The following is a 19,213-nucleotide window of genomic DNA, read 5'->3' as shown; positions in this document are numbered from 1 at the left end:
CTCTTACGAGAGAGTAACAAATGCAAATCTTGTTTATAAATATGGACTTAACTGATATGTATGGCTTTGTATAAATTTTTAAGTATCAGTTGGGAATGAGAAGCCACATTTTTACATGTAAAATAAAAATTGTTTGTTGTTTTGAGCTATCACCAGTTGTACAGAGGAATGTGACTTTTAAAATTTGAATTTGGGGATGCCTGGGTGGCTCAGTTGTTAAGCAACTGCCTTCAGCTCAGGTCATGATCCCAGGGCCCTGAGATTGAACATCAGGCTCATTGCTCAGCAGGGAGCCTGCTTCTCCCTCTCCTACTCCCCATGCTTGTGTTCCCTCTCAGCTGTCTCTGTCAAATAATTAAAATCTTTAAAAATAATAAATAAAATTTGAATTTGCCTTAATTTAGTCATACATAGTTTGCCTTTTATATAGTTGTGATGAAGGTATAGATTTTATTTATTTAATGTTTTAAATTATTATTTCATATATACATTCAATATTTTTAAAAATAATGTCCTATTATATTATAGTGATATGGTTTATTTAGTCATTCCCTAATTTAGAAAGTTGTCCCCTTCTCTCTGATTGCCATTTTGGGTAAACTTCATCAAAGGAATAAATTGTCTCCGTTACGTTATATATACCATTTCATTACTTTCCTTTTTATATTATACTTTTTCTCTATAATATTTTAAGCTGTTAAATGCATTAATCTTTTTTGGGTATCTTTCATTTTTGTTAACATCCGAAATCTCAACTTATATCCACAGCTAATTAGGCTGTTCTATTTTTGTCTAGTCTATAGGGTTTTTGTTTAACTTTTCTGTTCATCAAAAATTTTTAATAGAAAATGTGAGGATTTAGCTTTATATTCAGTTGTTTTGTTAGTGGTATCTCAGTGTTTAAAGAATGAACTTTTTCCTTATTTTTATGTTGATTATGGTTTGGCATATATTAAGATTGTACCTCTGTGTTAACTTGTTTTTTCTGTTTCACCCTTAAAAGTGAAATGTGCACAGTATCTCTCCACTGATTTCCCTGAATGGACTCTTAACCTCCAGTTTGTTTTGTGTACTCCCACTTGTGTTATCTTGGTAATAGGAAATTTGATCAAGGAAGTCTCCTGTTTACAAGCTTCTAACAGTTCTTCCTTATCTAAAAGTTCCAGCCCAGATTTTTTTTTTATGATGTGCTTCCTATTCCCTAGCCACTGTACATACTCTGCCTCCACCCTACTCTCCACAACCCCCCCCACCTTTCTTTTTGTTTTTCCCTTTGCCTGGAATACTCTTCATGTAAGATTAACTTAAATCACATGTCACTCTGAGAAGCATTCTTGGGCTCTGTCTTTCTCCCCTTGAATATATTTTTTACTCTTCTTTTTCCATTATAGCACTTAATATATTTTATTATAGGTGTGCATATGTCTGAATTTGCTTCTAGATCATTAATTTCTTGATCAAGGACTGTATATTATTCATTTTTTAAATCCCAGGATATACCTATTTCAGTAATTAGAGGTGAGGATAAGTATCAGACTGGCTGTTGGTTTTAAAATAGTTATTATATATTAAGAAAGGAGGGATCTGGGACACTTGGGTGGCTCAGTAGGTTAAGTGTCTGCCTTCAGCTCCTGCTGTTGAGTTCCTCTTGGGGCTCCCTGCTCAGCGGGGAGCCTGCTTCCCCCTTTCTCTCTGCCTGCCTATCTGCTTCTCCCTATCCCTGCCTTTCCCTCTGCATGCTACCCTTCCAGCATGCACTTGTGCGCTTTCTCTTTCTCTCTCTGACAAATAAGGAAATCTTTTTAAAAGATTGGTCTTTAAAGGGTGCCTGGGTAGCTCAGTGAGTTAAGCCACTGCCTTTGGCTCAGGTCCTGATCTCAGGGTCCTGGGATTGAGCCCCGCATCAGGCTCTCTGCTCAGCGGGGAGCCTGCTTCCCTCTCTCTCTCTCTCTGCCTGCCTCTTTGCCTACTTGTGATCTCTCTTTGTCAAATAAATAAATAAAATCTTCAAAAAAAATCAGTCTTTTAAAAAAAAGGGATCATGCATGCATATGCCCCTAGTTCTATTAGATAATATATATTGAATTTTATTGGATAAATTCTTAGCATACTGCTTGATGATTAAAATTTTAAAGTGTTATATTGCATTATTTTTATTATAGCAGCCTTGTATTCCCAGTACAAATTCTATGTGATCTTTTTGAATAAGTTTTTAATATGATGTGGTGATCTTTTTTGTAAGATTTCATTAAGTATTTTTATATCTTTATTGTTGAAATAGCCCTTCTTCCAGTCGTCTATTGCTGTATAACAAATCACTCCAAAGTTAGTGATGTAAAGGAACAGCCATTATACTAGGCTTAATGATTCTCTTGGTCTAGAATTCAGGCAGAAATAAATAGGGATGAAATGGTCTGTGCTCCCATCCGTGATGGTTTGTGCCTTAACCTGAGATACTTTTAATGCTCAGAGGTTACATAAACAGGTAAGGACTGTACTTCCCTGGAGGCTTCTTTATTCATTTTTGGTGCCTAATCTGGAGTGACTTGAAGGCTGGGCACTGCTGGAACTATTACCTAGAATACCTATAAATGGTTTTTGCATGTGGTTTGGGTTTCCTACAGTATGGCTTCTGGGTTTGGAGAGTGTCTTGAGCAGAGATCTGATTCTCTGTGCTAGAAGAACCAAGTACAGAAGTGGAATGGTGGTCAATGACTTAATCTTGGAAGCATCATTTTTATTGCCTTCAGTCCTAGAAAAGGGAATGTAGACCCCACTTATTGAAGAGCAGTGTCAAACATTTTGGGCCACGTTTTAAAACTCTCACAGTCCTATAATACATTCTTTTGATATTTATTACCTGTATGATATTTGGGAATAATCTTAAGTTTACATACATAAGCTATTGTCAAATATAGAAAAGGACTGAAATCTAGAAATTAGGTAAAATTTTAGAAGATCTCCAATCTCTTTGAGCTAGGTAATTCTTAGATAATATATCCTTTTTCTTTTCTTTAATTTGTAATGATACCACCATTTCTGTACATCAGATTGCACACATAATCCATTTAGTTTATACCCAGGTTTTGTATTTATTTGTATATAACTTAAACATTTTTCCCTCCTGATGCTTTTTTTTTTTAAAGATGTATTTATTTTATTAGAGCTAGAAAGTGTGCATGTGTGTGCAAGAATGGGGGGGAGAGGCAGAGGAAAAGAATATTAAGTAGACTTCCTGCTGAGTGTGGAGCGCACTTTGGCTCCATCTCAGGACCCGGAGATCATGACCTGAACTGCGATCAAGAGTGGGATGCTCAATGAACTGAGCTACCCAGGTTCCCCTGTCATCCTAATTTTTAAAACTTGGTTTATTTAAAAATAGTTTTCATCTGCTGTTTGGTTTCCTCTCCTATCCCCCAAAGAATAACGTGCTGCTTTTTATTTTTTTAGCTCTGTCCTATTAAAAAAAAAATACTATGTTGAAACATACTTCACATACTACAAAATTTTAAAATGTTTTTTTAAAATGTAAATTCAGTTGTGTTTAGTATATTCATAGAGTTGTGTAGCCAACACCACAGTCTAATTTTAAAATATTTTTCAGTACCCCAGAAGGAAACTTTGTGCCTGTTAGTCAGTTACTTTCTCTTTGCCTGTCCCAGGTCTAGGCTACCACTAACGTAGTTTTTATAAATTTGCCTATTCTGGACATTTCATATATATGATTCATTCAATATGTGGTCCTTTATCAGTGGTTTCTTTGACTTAGCATGTTTTCAAGGTTCATCCATATTGTGGTATGTATTATAATCTCATTCTTTTTTATTGCCAAATAATACACCATTTTGTTTATCCGTTCATCTTTTGATGCATATTTGCTTTGGTTCTACTTTTTGGCTATTGTGATTAATGCTATTACAGGTATTCTTGTACAAGTCTTTTTTTTTTTTAATTTTTTGTGTATGTCTTCATTTCTCCTGGGTATTATATATCTAGGAGTTGAGTTGTAGGATCATATGGTAACTGTTTAACCTTTTTTGTTTCATTTATTTTTTTAAATATTTTATTATTTATTCGACAGAGAGAGAGCGAGAGAGGGGATACAAGCCAGGGGAGTGGGAGAGGGAGAAGCAGGCTTCCCGCCGAGCAGGGAGCCCAATGTGGGGCTTGATCTGGGGCTTGATCCAAGGATCCTGGGATCCTGAGCCGGAGGCAGACACTGAATGACTGAGCCACCCAGGGGGCCCCAAACCTTTTTTTTTTTTTTTTTTTAAAGATTTTATTTATTTACTTGAGAGGGAGAGAGCACAGGCAGGGGGTGGGGGCAGCAGAGAGAGAGGGAGAAGCAGGCTCCCCAATAAGCAGGGAGCCCAGTGTGGGGCTCAATCCCAGGATCATAACCTGAGCTGAAGGTAGATGTTTAATGGGCTGAGCTACTCAGGTTTCCCAAGTGGTATCTTACTATTTTATTTTTGATTTCCATTTCCTTGGTGGCCAGTTTTGAGCATCTTTTGATGAGCCAATGGCTATTTGTATGTCTTCTATAAAGAGCTATATTTAGAATCTTTGTCTATATTATTAATTAGATTACTTGGCTTTTAAAAATTATTGGATTGCTCTTTTTTTTTTAAAAGATTTTATTTATTTATTTGACAGACAGAGATCACAAGTAGGCAGAGAGGCAGGCAGAGAGAGAGAGAGAGAGGGAAGCAGGCTTCCTGCGGAGCAGAGAGCCCGATGCGGGGCTCGATCCCGGGACCCTGAGATCATGACCCGAGCCGAAGGCAGCAGCCCAAACCACTGAGCCACCCAGGTGCCCCTATTGGATTGCTCTTAAAAAAATTATTGAATTGCTCTTAAGTCCCTTTCCTTAAACTTCATGAGTCTGGGTGGCTCAGTGGGTTAAGCCTCTGCCTTCGGTCAGGTCATGATCTCAGGGTCCTGGGATCGAGCCTCACATTGGGCTCTCTGCTCAGCAGGGAGCCTGCTTCCTCCTTTCTCTGCCTGCTCTCTGCCTTCTTGTGATCTCTGTCAAATAAATAAATAAAAATATTTTTATAAAATCATTAAATTGCAAGAGTTCTTGATGTAGGCATACCTCAGGGGTCCTGCGAGTTGGATTTTAGACCACTTCACTAAAGCAGATAACACAATAAAGCAAGTCAGATGAATTTTTTTGGTATCCCAATTCCTATAAAAGTTATGTTTATATTGTAGACTGTTAAGTTTGCAACAGCATTATGTGTGAACTGTATATACCTTAAAAAAATACTTTATTGCTAAAAATATTAATTATCTGAGCTTACAGTGAGTTGTATAATCTTTTTTCTGGTAGAGGATCTTGCCTCAGTGTTGATGGCTGCCCACTGATTGAGGTGGTGTTTGCTGAAGGTTTGGGTGGCAATGGCAATTTCTTAGAATAAGACAACAATGAACTTTGCCGCAGTGATAGATACCTTTTCACAGTTGGTTTCTTTGTAGTATGAGATACTGTTTGATAGCATTTTACCCACATTAGAACTTCTTTCAAAATTGAAGTCAGTCTTCTCTAACTCTCCTGCTATTTTATCATCCAAGTTGATGTAATATTCTAAATCCTTTGATGTCATTTCAACAATCTTCACAGCATCTTCACCTGGAGTATATATTTCTCCTCAAGAAATCACTTTCTTTGATCATCCATAAGAAGTAGTTCCTCATCTGTTAAAACTTTTATTATGAGATTTCAGCAATTCAGTCACATCTTTAGGCTGCATTTCTTTTTTTTAAAGATTTTGTTTATTTATTTGACAGAGAGAGCACAAGCAGGGGGAGCTGCAGGCAGAGGGAGAGGGAGAAGCAGGCTCCCCGCTGAGCAGAAAGCCCGACGTGGGGCTCCATCCCAGGACCCTGGGATCATGACCCAAGCTGAAGGCAGACGCTTAACCGACTGAGCCTCCCAGGTGCCCCTAGGCTCCATTTATAATTGTAGTTCTTATGCTATTTTCTACCACATCTGCAGTGAAATTTTTACCACATCCATTGAAAGTCATGAAGCCCTCAAAATCATCTATTAGAGTTACAATCAGCTTCTTTTAAAGTCCTGTTAATGTTGATAGTTTGACTTCTTCCCATGGATCATGAATGTTCTTAATGGAATCTAGAATGATGAATCATTTACAGAAGGTTTTCAGTTGATTTTGCCCATATCCATCAGAGGAGTCACCATGTAAGGCTATGTATATAGCTTTGTGAAAATGTATTTCTTAAATAAGAAGAATTGAAAGTTGAAATTACTCCTTTAACCATGGGCTTCAGAATGGATTTTTTTGTTAGTAGGCATGAAAACAACATGAATGTCATTGTACAACTCCATCAGAGCTCTTGAGTGACCAGGTGCATTGTCAGTAACAGTAGTATTTTGAAAGGAATCTTTTTCTTCTGAGTAGTGGGTTTTGGAAGTGGGCTTTAAATATTCAGTAAACCATGTTGTAAACAGGCTATTATCCAGTCTTTGTTGTTTGATTTGTAGAGCATAGGCAGAATAGATTCAGCATAATTCTTAAGGGCCCTAGGATTTTTGTAATGGTAAATGAGCCCTGACTTCAGTTTAAAGTAATCAGTTGCATTAAGTCCCTGACAAATAGAGTCAGTCTGTTCTTTGAAGCTTTGGAAGACAGGAATGGACTTCCCCCAGCTATCAAAGTCATAGCATCTACTTCCAATATAAGCCTATTTTGTCTACGTTGAAAATTTGTTGTTGTGTAGCCACTCTGGTTAATTATCTTAGCTAGTTTTCTGGATAACTTACTGCAGCTTCTACATCAGCATTTACTACTATTTCACTTTGTACTTTTTAAAAAATATTTTATTTATTTATTTGACAGACAGAGATTACAGGTAGGTGGAGAGGCAGGCAGAGAGGGGGGAAGCAGGCTCCCTGTGGAGCAGAGAGCCCAATGTGGGGCTTGATCCCAGGACCTGGGATCATGATCTGAGCCGAAGGCAGAAGCTTGAAACCACTGAGCCACCTGGGCGCCCTCACTTTGCACTTTGATATAAAGGAGACTCCTTTCCTTAAACTTCATGAACCAACTTCTGCTAGCTTCAAGTTTTCCTTCTGCATTTTTTCTTCACCTCCCCCAGCCTTCAAAGAATTGAAAAGTTGGGAGCCTTGTTCCGGATTAGGCTTTGACTTAAGGCTGTGTTGTGGCTGGTTTGATTCTTTCATTCATATCTCTAAAACATTGTCCACATAGCATAAGGCTGTTTCACTTCATTGTCATCACGTATTCACTGAACAACACTTTATTTTCTGCAAGAATTTCTCCTTTGCATTTATAACTTGGCTGTTTGGCTCAAGAGGCTTATCTTTTGGCCTGTCTTGGCTTTCCACATGCCTTCCTCGGTAAGCATAATCATTTTCTAGCTTTTGATTTAAAGTGAGAGATATGCAGCTCTTCCTTTCACTTAAACACTTGGAGCTCATTGTGGGGTTATTAATTCGCCTAATTTTAATACTGTTATCTGTTATTCTGTTAATACTGTTTCCTGTTAATCTCAGGGAATAGGGAGGTCTGAGGAGAGGGAGAGATGGGGGAATCAGAACACGCACAACGTTTATTAAGTTTGCTCTCTTATATGGGTACGATTCATGGTGCCCCAAAACAACTACAATAGTGGCATCAAAGATCTCTGATCCCGGATTACCATTAATAAATACAATGAAAGAGTTTAAAATGTTGAGAGAATTGCCAAATGTGACAGAGACACATGGTGAGCACCTGCTGCTAAAAAATGGCTCTGATTGACTTGCTTGACACAGGGTTGCCACAAACCTTTGGCTTGTAATACACACACACACACACACACACACACACTCACTCTCTCTCTCTCTGTCTGTCTCCCTCTCGCACTGTGAAGCCCAGCGAAGTGCAGTAAACCGAGATATGCCTTTATATTTTGAGTACCAGTGCCTTATCAGATATATGATATGCCTATGTTTTCTCCTAATCTGTGGGTTGCTTCTCTCATCTTTGATGGAGTCTTTTGAAACAAAACTTTTATGATTAAATGAAATTCATTTTTTCTTTTGTCTCGTGCTTTTAGTCTAATATCTAAGAGTACTTTGCTTAACATATGGTTATGAAGACTTACATGTTTTATAGTTTAAGCTGTTAGATTTCAGTTTCTCATCCATTATAAGTATTATTTATGGTATGAGACAGGGTCCAACTTCAGTCTTTTTTTTTTTTTTAATTTTTAAAAAGATTTCGTTATTTGAGAGAGATAATGAGCAGGGGAAGGGGCAGAGGGAGAGGGTGAGACAGAATCTTTAGCAGGTTCCACGCCCAGTGTGGAGCCCCATGTGGGGCTTGATTTCAAAACCCTGAGTTCATAACCTGAGCTCAAGTTGAGTCAGACACTTAACTGACCTATTGAACCATCCAGGCACTCCCAACTTCATTCTTTTGCATGCATATATTGCCAGTTGTCCCAGCACCATTTGTTGAAAAGACTAGTCTTTCTTCATTGAATTGTCTTGGCCTCCTTGTCAAAAATCAAGTAACCATAAATATGAGAGTTTATTTTTGATTTGCATTTTTATTACATTTATCTATACTTTTGTCCTTAAGCCAAAGTCTTGAGTACTGTAGCTTCTAGTAAGTTTTGAAATAATGAAATGTGAGTCTTCCAACTTTGTGCTTCTTTTTCAGGATAGTTTTGACTATTCTAGATCTCTTGCATTACCATAAGGATTTTAGGATCAGCTTTCCAGTTTCTACTAAGAAGCCAGCTGGGTTTTTAATAGGGATTGCATTGACTCTGTATATCTATTTGGAGAGTTATTGTCTACAGATTGATGAACTGTCCTACTTAACTGTGTTTATTTAGCCATTAATTTACTTTGGTTATTAACATGGGACCAATAGTGTTCACTGTTGAAAAAAATTTGGTTCTGCATTTTCTTATTGACAGAGGCATTTATATCTTTTTAGAAAGATTTTTGTTCTCATTCCATTGCAGTGTTAATATTTAAGTGTTATTTGTATTTAGTACACTATTTTAGTCAAAAAGAAATATGGGTGTGATTTTTAACATTTTCTAGGATATCCTTAATGTCACTAAGAAATAAGTACACTTTATAGAGTTGGGTCCCATAGTTAGTTTTTAGATTCCTTTTAATACAAAATAAACAGAAGACTGATCATCATTATGTGTTATCAGGTGATTATTTTACTGAATTTAGTTTTCTTTTATTGTTAAAATTTAACTTTAAATTTTAGAATACAAGTATATGTATATTAATTTAAAGAAATGTGATACTACTTAATATTGAAATTTAATGACTTTAATCAGACTTAATTCTTAGAACATTAGCAAAAGCTAACGTTTTTTTTTTTCCTTCTCTGCTGTAGTCGGTGGTAGATGATTGGATAGAATCATACAAGCATGACCGAGATATAGCACTTCTTGACCTCATCAACTTTTTTATTCAGTGTTCAGGCTGTAAAGGTAAGATACATTTATTTTGGAAGCAGAATGTTCTGAAATGGTCTCTTTTTATTCCACCTAAATATATATTAGCACTTTACATGGAAAATAATGCCAAGGTATGGTATTGTTTGCATTATAATCATATAGAATGTATAAGGACAAAGGAGCAAAGAACAAAGAAAGAAACTCCGTTGAGACAGTTGTGTATTCATGTGTAAAAATTAACCAAAAGCTTCGCAATTTGTAACGTCTATTACTTTTATTAGATATATTTACCACTTTTAGCATCTGGTTTTAGGACCAAAGAAATGGATTAAAATGGGAGAAGGAAGATAACAAAGAGGTACAAGTTCAAGTGGCAGGGAATTGTAAAGTGTAGGGAGTTTAAAGGTGCCATGAATGACAGTAACTAAGTAAGTAGGTAGGTAAGTAACTAAGTTAAGTAAGGTATTGGTGAAATTTCTAGTTTTTTTCTTAAAAAGTAGAGAAGTTTTGGAGTGGGGTCTTACTGGAAATGTTTTCACTTTTTATTTAAAAAGATTTTGAAGTATGAGAGGGGAAAATATACAGTAGTGTCTTCCCTGGGGCAAAAATATTTAGTGCCGACATTGAGCAGGGGGGCACAATTAGGTAAGTTGGGGTGGTGTCATACATCTTGTTCTGAATTAGTAAATGATTCAGACAAAATCATGGACAAGTTTTGATCTATTTTGTTTCTCCCTAATACTTGGTCCATCCTTGAAATTTAAGAAGATGTCCAGGAAAATAAATGCTAGAAAGTTTCCCAAGAGTATTACATTTTTTTAGTGAAAGTGGCACCAAAAACATGTACATCAGAAGTCAGAAGGAGGGCAGTTTGCTTAAAAATAGATCTCAGAAGTTAAGATGGTAAAGAATGACTTAAACAAATCTGTAAAAAGAATCCCAGGAAGCAATTTATTTATGTCTACTGCTTTGTTTCTACAGTAATACTTCAGAAATAATGTTATTGAAATTGTAAAACAAGTAACATTTTTAAAAAGTTTTTAATTTTTTTAACTTTGATTCAGTGACATTTTATTGAAAATAAATTGAGTTACATTCTTTCCACATAACTTTTTCTCTCGGGTAGCATAGGATTAAAATCCTAACTCTTAAAATTATACTGCTCAGTGTAAGATTTAGATAATCTGACTGTATATAAAGATTTTCTTTCAGTTTGGTTTTTAAAATTTTATTTTGATTCCAGTGTAGTTAACATACAGTGATAAATTAGTTTCAGGTGTACAATATCATGATTTAGCAATTCCATATAAACAACATTTTATGAACTGATTCATTTTATTCGAGGTTGATCACAACATTCATTGCAGCATGCATACTAGATATTAAGTATGAGGCCTGATAGAGAAATATATTAACTTCTTGAGTCTGATCTGCGTAATGCCATTAACATGGTTAGTTTTGAGAAAAAAATTTTGTTTTAAAACTTTTTAGAGAATTTAAAACCTTGGAGTACAGAGAATTGCCTAGTTTGACTTCTTAGCCATAGGTAGCTGCAAATCAATATAGAAAATTTGACTCTGCTCAAAAGAAATGTAGTAATGACAACATGGTGAATCAGATTAACACTTTGAATAAAAAAGGATATACTGGTATTATTTTTATTTTGTCTGTGTCCAGTCTATCTTTCTGGGGTAGAAGGAATCAGGTACCTGTTTGTTGTATTGTGTAATCAAGGACCCTGTCCTTTCTGTTCAGATTCTGTGAAGGTAGGTTGATTGCCGAACAACTGAACAGGTGCCAGAAATAACTCGATGAGCTTCAGTCTTCCTTGTTCATACTGTAGTTTGGTCAGTTTTAGTTTCCTAGTTGGGCTTCTGAATTGTAATTTTAAAACAAGGCTATAGTCAGAACATTTTCCCTTTATCAGATTGTTTACTTTTCTGGCACCGTTTTGTTTTGTGAATCAGGAGCTTGCCAACTGAACCTTCGGATGTACTTTGTCATATATCGGGTTGCCCGGATTTTTAAAAATTGAAAGTGTTGGAAACTTAAATTATCAGGTAGATTTAAACACTGTCATAATGTTTATTTTAGAATCAAGAAAACTCCATAAAGGAGAATTTATCATCTAATCAAAGTTAAGGTCATTAAGTACTTTCAAAACATACTTAGAATTATTTTGATTGAATTCTTTTAGAAACATCTCTATATGTGCTGTACTTTAGGCTTTTTCTTTTGGGCTCAGGATTGTCATTGCGAGCATCAGTTATTTTACTGTATTTTTGTCTTCAGCAGCTATTGAGGTTTGGAGGGATGTTTGACTATACACTGAATGGTTCCAGACTGCTTTGTGGTTGCTCAATCTGTGACCAGTGTTTCTTTCTTCTTTCCTGGTCATCTGCCACTTTTCATTTTGCCAGTTTTTAGCAGTCTCTCTTCATGTCTGCTATAATTTCAAGGCATGGGGCTCACACGTGATGTCTTAATGGCACCTTCACACCTGCCCCAGGAGTTACATGCATGGAATTTGTGACAGCTGTTTTTTTTTTTCCTGCTTATTTTTGGGTTTCTGGGTGTTAAATGGTCTGAGATGAGAGAGGAGCTTTAGAAATAGGACAGTTGTCAAAATGTATGCAGTATGTTTGCTTTGCGATTTACTGCTATATACATATTTATTTTGTAGAAATTGTTTCAGGGATTGAGTAACTTGTTCTTCTATAGCTTTGCCAAGTTTATAACACCTGGGTGTAAAGTACAGGAAGGTTCAGAAGATATATCCGTGGCTTGATTAAAATTAACCCTTCAAAAGGTTTTTGAGAATGCTGCTTCTTTAGCAAGAGAAATGGTGCCTTCTTCCAGATTTGTTAATATCTTAAAATAATCATGTAGTTCTTTAATGTTGTGGTAAGGGAAGACTCTTCACAGCACCACTAGAAGTTGATCTTACTTGGGGGTGGCATCATGATGTAGATGAATAATCTCAGACAAGGTATTTAACTAATCTTTGCTTTAGCTTTTATTTCCTCATCAGTAAAGCCAGGATTATAGAATCTGCCTCATATTTATGGTATTCATAGTAGTAATATGACTGGCAAGGAATAAGTAATCCAGCAATAGAAATCCAGCTTTGAGCATCCAGTTTCTACATTTGTTCTTTTTAAAATAATTAGATACCCTATCAGTGGAAATTCACGCATATTTTTTCTTGTATTGTCTCATACTCATAATTTCTTCTAGAAATCCCTTTTCTGATATTTGATCTCTACCTGGCTTTTACTTCTTATAATGTGCATCCTTCTTCTTCCCCTTTCCTATCTTCCTTTGAAATTATAAATATCCTTATCAGATTCTTTTTCTGTGAAACCACCTGACTTATGCTTATTTATTTAGTTAGTTAGTTCTGACCCGTGGCCTTTATTGGCATTGTCACTCATTAGGGCTTTTCTTATGTACTATCTTTAATAGTTTTTATTTTTTCCTCCCTCCTTCCCTTCCTTCCTGTTTTTGTTGTTCTTTATTTAACTTCCAACTAGATTATGGATGAACGGAAACTACAACTTACTGTTTATGTTTATTTGAAGCCCTTTTAGAGCATGATTGGATGTAGTTGTCGTGTGTGTGTGTGTGTGTGTATGTAGTAATGCTTAATAAAGAAACCTGACTAAAGTGAACCCTACCTATCACTCTTTTTTGTCTTCAGGTTTATCCTTAAAGTTTTAATTGTTATCCTGGGTGCTGCCTAACCCTTGATAACGTGTATTATATTAAAAGGGACTAAGCCAGTATACATATTGTAGGCAAGAGTCGATTAAGTCAGGTAGGAATGTGATGGAGACTAACAGTGTAAGAGATTGACTTAGAAATTCTCTTTCTTTTATTCATTCTACAATGTATATTAACTTCTTACACTTGAAAATTTCAGGAGTTGTCACAGCAGAAATGTTTAGACATATGCAGAACTCTGAAATAATTCGAAAAATGACTGAAGAGTTTGATGAGGTAACTTATTACCCTAATATTTTGATAATTTTATGCATGTTGATCTTGATATAACCTAAAAGTATTCTTAAATTCTGAGTATGAGTGTTAATGGTAAACAGCTTTGGCATCACATTGAATCAAATGATGAGGAGTGACCTTGGGCAAGTTGTTGTCTTAGCATTGGCTTTATCATCTGTGAATAATACTCTTGGCTAAAAATACTTCTTTCATAAGCCTGTTGTGGATTTAAATGAGTAATGTTTGAAAACTTTATTAGCATTTTACAGTACCTGGTATGTAATAAGAACTTAATAAATGGTAGCTATTATTGTTATTGTCAGAAAATTAAAACTTCTGTAAAATTTAGTGCCTAAGAACATGTCTTGGAATATTGTCAAAGATAGATTTGGTCAATATTTGGGGAATCAGGTAGCTTAGGCAAAGGACTATAATGTTAATGCTTAGATGGCATGAGGGTTAGGGATGCTTACTGCCCCCTCCACTTGGTCAAAAATATGCATGTATCTTTGGCTTCCCACCCAGCCTTAATTACTCTAATAGCTTGCTTACTTTTCACTAGAAGCTTTGCTGATAAACAGTGATTAACAAACATTTTGTATGTTATATATATTACATACTTATTCTTAGAATAAAGTAAGCTGGAAAAAAGAAAATGTTATTAAGAAAATCATAAGGAAGAGAAGAAAAATTTATAGTACTGTAGGTATATTTATTGGAGAAAATCTGTATATAAGTGGACCTGTACTGTTCAAACTCCTGTTGTTTAATGGTCCACTCTCTACATGTTACTATTTAAAATCTCCTTTATGGGGGCTTCTGGCTGGCTCAGTTAGTAGAGCATGTGACTCTTGTTCTGGGGTTGTGAGTTTGAGCCCCACATTGGGTGTAGATAGAGAATTACTTGAAAACAAAATCTTTAAAAAAGATATCTCCTTGGGGTGCCTGGGTGGCTCAGTGGGTTAAAGCCTCTGCCTTTGGTTTGGGTCATGATCCCAGGGTCCTGGGATCAAGCCCTGCATCAGGCTCTCTGCTCAGCGGGGAGCCTGCTTCTTCCTCTCTGTCTCTCTCCCTGCCTCCCTCTCTTCTCACTTGTGATCTCTGTCTGTCAAATAAATTAAAATTAAAAAAAATCTCCTTTTTGTTCAAGTATGAGTAATAAAAGCAATACAAAAAAAAATGGTAGCTTAGACTTGAGTGAATCTGTTATCACAGTGATGCCTTTGAAGTATTGTTACTAATAAAGACATTTATATTTACTATAATCTGAGCTCCTTCAGGGCAGAGATTTTTGTTTGTTCACAGCTGCATTCTAGCAGCAGCAGCTTTACTCCTCAAAACTTGTCACTGTGAATTTTCAAGTAGAAACTCTTGTCCCATTTGAGTTTTACTTTATCATTTTTTCTTACTTGCTCTGATGAAGGAGGCTTCAGTGATCATTCTAAAAGATAGACAAGAGTTGTTTAAAAGACTTTGATGATCACTAAGTGCTATTAATCAGTCACAAGTACTTGAGGGGTAATTACGAGTAATGGTATTACAGTAGTTCCCCCCCCCCCCCAATCCTCGGGGGATACATTCCAAGATCTCCAGTGGATGATTAGAACTACAAATAGTAGTAAACCCTATATATTCTGTTTTTTTTTTCTGTGTATACGTAACCCGTGATAACTTTTGATTTATAAATTAGGCATAGTAAGAGATTAACAACAATAATAAAACTGAACAATTAAATACTATACTGTAAAAAATTATGTGAATGTAGTTTCTTTCAAAATATCTTCTGTTCTCACCCTTGTGATGATGTGAGATGATAAAATACCTGCATGATGAGATGAAGTGAGGTGAATGACATAGGCCTTGTGACATAGTTTTAGGCTACTACTGACCTTCTTCTGATAACACTTTAGAAGGAGGATCATCTGCTCTCAGATGGAGGTTGACCATGGGGACACTAGAATGTGGAAAGTGAAACTATGGATAAAGGGCAGCAGGGGGCAGGGAACATGACTGCTTTATTTACCTACTAATATTAAATGTTTTAGTGAGAACCTTCTTACCAAAAGGAAACAGCTATTTAAGAATCCTGAGATTTGATTTGAAATTGTAAGCAAACAAAGTTGCAGACAATTAAGATGATGCATTTCAGTGTAGTCACTAAAAGATTCAGAGAATATGGAAGAAATCCTTTTTGTAGAATATATTAGGATCCTATTCACAAATAAGAAATAGTAGTTCAGCTTACATGTGGCATGACTTAAATTTTTTTTTTTAAAAATTGCTCTAGGGCGCCTGGGTGGCTCAGTGGGTTAAGCCGCTGCCTTCGTCTTAGGTCATGATCTCAGGGTCCTGGGATCGAGTCCCGCATCGGGCTCTCTGCTCAGCAGGGAGCCTATTTCCTTTCCTCTGTCTGCCTGCCTCTCTGCCTACTTGTGATCTCTCTCTGTCAAATAAATAAATAAAATATTTTTTAAAAAATTGCTCTAATGACAAAATAATAGGGGTGCCTGGCTGGCTCAGTTGGTAGAGCATGTGATTCTCTCTCATGTCATGAGTTCAAGCCCCATAGTAGACACAGAGTTTATTTTATTTATTTATTTAGTTTTAAAGATTTTATTTTTATTTATTTGAGAGACAGAGAGAACATGAGCGAGGAGAAGGTCAGAGGGAGAAGCAGACTCCCCATGGAGCTGGGAGTCCGATGTGGGACTCGATCCCAGGACTCTACGATCATTACCTGTGCCTTTGGCTCAGGTCCAACCAACTGAGCCACCCAGGCATCTCTATTTATTTACTTTTAACAAGATTTTATTTGAGTGAGGGAAAGCATGCGGGAAGGGCATGGAGAAAGAGGAAGCAGATTCCCCACTGAGCAGGGAGCCTGACACGGGGATCAGTCCCAGGATTTTGAGATCATGACCAAGAGTGGGACACTTAATGAGCCGAGTCACCCAGGGGCCCCTACTTACGTTGATTGACTGATTGGTGTCTGGTTTATTTTACTTAGTATAATGCCTTAAAGTTTCACCCATGTCACAGCATGTATCTGAATTTTCTGCCTTTCTAAGGCTGAATAATATTCCATTGTATGTATATACATTTTGTTTATCCATTCATCCATCAGTGGACACTTGGGTTGTTTCTGCCTTTTGACAATTGTAAATAATGCTACAAATTTCTGTTGTCTTAAGCCACCAAGTGGTGCTGAGAAAACTGGACAGCTATATACATAAGAATGAAACTCGACCATTCTCCTACTTAAAAAAAAAAAAAAAAATGGCTGGGATGCACCTGGGTGGCTCAGCTGCGTAAGGGACTGCCTTCGTCTCAGGTCATAATTCCAGGGTCCTAGGATAGAGCCCCACATTGGGCTCCCTGCTTAGCGGGGAGCCTACTTCGCCCTCTCCCTCTGCTGCTCTCCCTGCTTTTATGCATGCTCTCTCTCTGTCAAATAAATTAAATCTTTAAAAAAAAAACCACATACACACACACACACACACATACATACATACATACATATATAGTGGTTTAAAAAATTGGTAAACTCTTCTGATAAAATGATCTTAAGTCTCCAGAATACCCTTCAAAGCAACTCTTGCCTTTAGAAGTTCTGTGTAGTATTGCCCTTTTTATTTTTAAGGATTTAGTTTTTTGGGGGGGGGATTTAATTAATTTATTTAGAGAGAGAGTAAGTGGGGAGAGGGGCAGAGGGAGAGACTCAAGCAGACTCCCTGCTAAGCACGTATCCTGACATGGGGCTTGAGCCCACAACCTAGGAGACAAAACCAAAGGTCAACCCCCTAAGCCACTCAGGCACCCCATTTAAGGATTTGTTTTTAATGGTTTATGGGGATTTTCAGTGTAACTTCATTGGAGAATGCCTCATCTCTGTATAGAAGAATACTTAAGTACTAGTGTTTCCAGTCTGTACTAGCTACATTTCCATTTCCCCCCCTTTTTTTTTAAGATTTTATTTATTTATTTGACAGACAGAGAGGGAACACAAGTAGGGTGAGTGGGAGAGGGAGAAGCAGGCTTCCCGCTGAGCAGGGATCCTGATGTGTGGTGTTCGATCCCAGGACCCTGGGATTATGACTTAAACTGAAGGCAGACACTTAATGACTGAGCCACCCAGGTGCACCTCCATTTCGTTTTAAAATTATGTCATTGTTTAAAAATAAGTTATGTCATTGTTTATATCTGTCCACTAGTCCTTGAGGCTAATGAAAATATACATTGTCTTGAGGCTAATGAAAATATACATTGTAATCTTTTCATTATTTATAAATCATAACATCAGACTGGTTGAAAATATGATTTCATTGTTTTGAATCCATTTAAAAATTTAACTTTGGTTTGGTTTTGGTATGCTTTTGTTAGGCTTTTTAAAGGAAATTCAATGAGTATATCTTTGTTTATCAGTATAATATTTTGCTTTGATGAGAGAAACTTTTTATTTTTAACTTTGAGTAATTAGCATATATTTTTATTGGTTAAATTGAATTCGTAATATCCATTTTGGTCTTAAAGAGCAGAACTGTTCAAAAGTAACTCCTTCCTACTTTGAGGATTTATTGGAGAAGAAAGGTGGGGTAAAGTAGTCTTTTCAGCTTCTGCCTAGAGTATTTCATAAACAAGCAAAATTTTGTCAAATCATGTGTCTTAAATGAAATTACTGTTTAAAATTTTTGTTTTAGGATAGTGGAGACTATCCACTTACCATGGCTGGTCCTCAGTGGAAGAAGTTCAAATCCAGTTTTTGTGAATTCATTGGCGTGTTAGTACGGCAGTGTCAATATAGTATCATATATGATGAGTACATGATGGATACGGTCATTTCACTTCTAACAGGATTGTCTGACTCACAAGTCAGAGCATTTCGACATACGAGCACCTTGGCAGGTCAGTATTTAGAAGTTTTTTTTTTTTGCATATTTCCTTAGGTTAGAGATGAAAATGGTTTTCATTAAAAGAAATGATGACTCATTAATGAATTTTGCTTTAGAGTAACCACTAACAGAACACTCTCTCTTCTCCCTCTCTGAATTACTGGGAATGCAGTGATTATTTTCAGTTTTTTTTTTAAGATTTTTATTTATTTATCAGAGAGAGAGAGAGAGGGAGAGAGAATTAGCACAGGCAGACAGAATGGCAGGGAGAGGCAGAGGGAGAAGCAGGCTCCCTGCCGAGCAAGGAGCCCGATGCGGTATTCGATCCCAGGACGCTGGGATCATGACCTGAGCCGAAGGCAGCTGCTTAACCAACTGAGCCACCCAGGCATCCCTATTTTCAGTTTTGATTCTGTGAAGGTATACTATAGTTAGTATATGGTGATTTTCTTGGGTTTAGCCTGTTTGATTACATGCCACAGAAAGGGAAAAGACGTGGATAGGAATGTGTTGCATTCTTGAAAGATGTGTTATCAGGGATGATACTAACAAAAAATTTGGGGAGACTGTTAAGTCATTTTAGATACGTAGTTCTAATGTTCCTTACTCTTTGTCTGTGATGTGAACTGTCCTTCCTAATTTAATGGTCCCTGCAGGATGATGTTTACTCTTTAACCATACCATAAGAGTTGATTTTTCTTGGGGTACCTGGGTAGCTCAGTGGGTTAAAGCCTCTGCCTTCAGCTCAGGTCATGATCCCAGGGTCCTGGGATTGAGCCCCACATTGGGCTGTCTGCTCAGCAGGGAGCCTGCTTCCTTCTCTCTCTCTGCCTGCCTCTCTGCCTACTTGTGATCTCTGTCTG

The 19,213-nt window shown here is 36.7% G+C and overlaps 1 protein-coding gene across 1 annotated transcript in view; it reads left to right on the top strand.

Moving 5' to 3' along the window:
* The window catches only part of STAG2 (STAG2 cohesin complex component), a 147,907-nt gene that overhangs the window by 71,447 nt on the left and 57,247 nt on the right, over window positions 1–19,213 (top strand). The window contains exons 5-7 of the mRNA XM_059385182.1: window positions 9,399–9,495; window positions 13,385–13,461; window positions 18,159–18,363. Coding sequence (XP_059241165.1) covers window positions 9,399–9,495; window positions 13,385–13,461; window positions 18,159–18,363 — 379 coding nt within the window. The remainder of the gene's footprint in view (window positions 1–9,398; window positions 9,496–13,384; window positions 13,462–18,158; window positions 18,364–19,213) is intronic.

Source organism: Mustela nigripes, chromosome X, assembly GCF_022355385.1.
Source record: "Mustela nigripes isolate SB6536 chromosome X, MUSNIG.SB6536, whole genome shotgun sequence".
In the NCBI taxonomy this organism is placed as follows: Eukaryota; Metazoa; Chordata; class Mammalia; order Carnivora; family Mustelidae; genus Mustela; species Mustela nigripes.
This window is presented reverse-complemented; position numbering and strand designations above follow the sequence as displayed.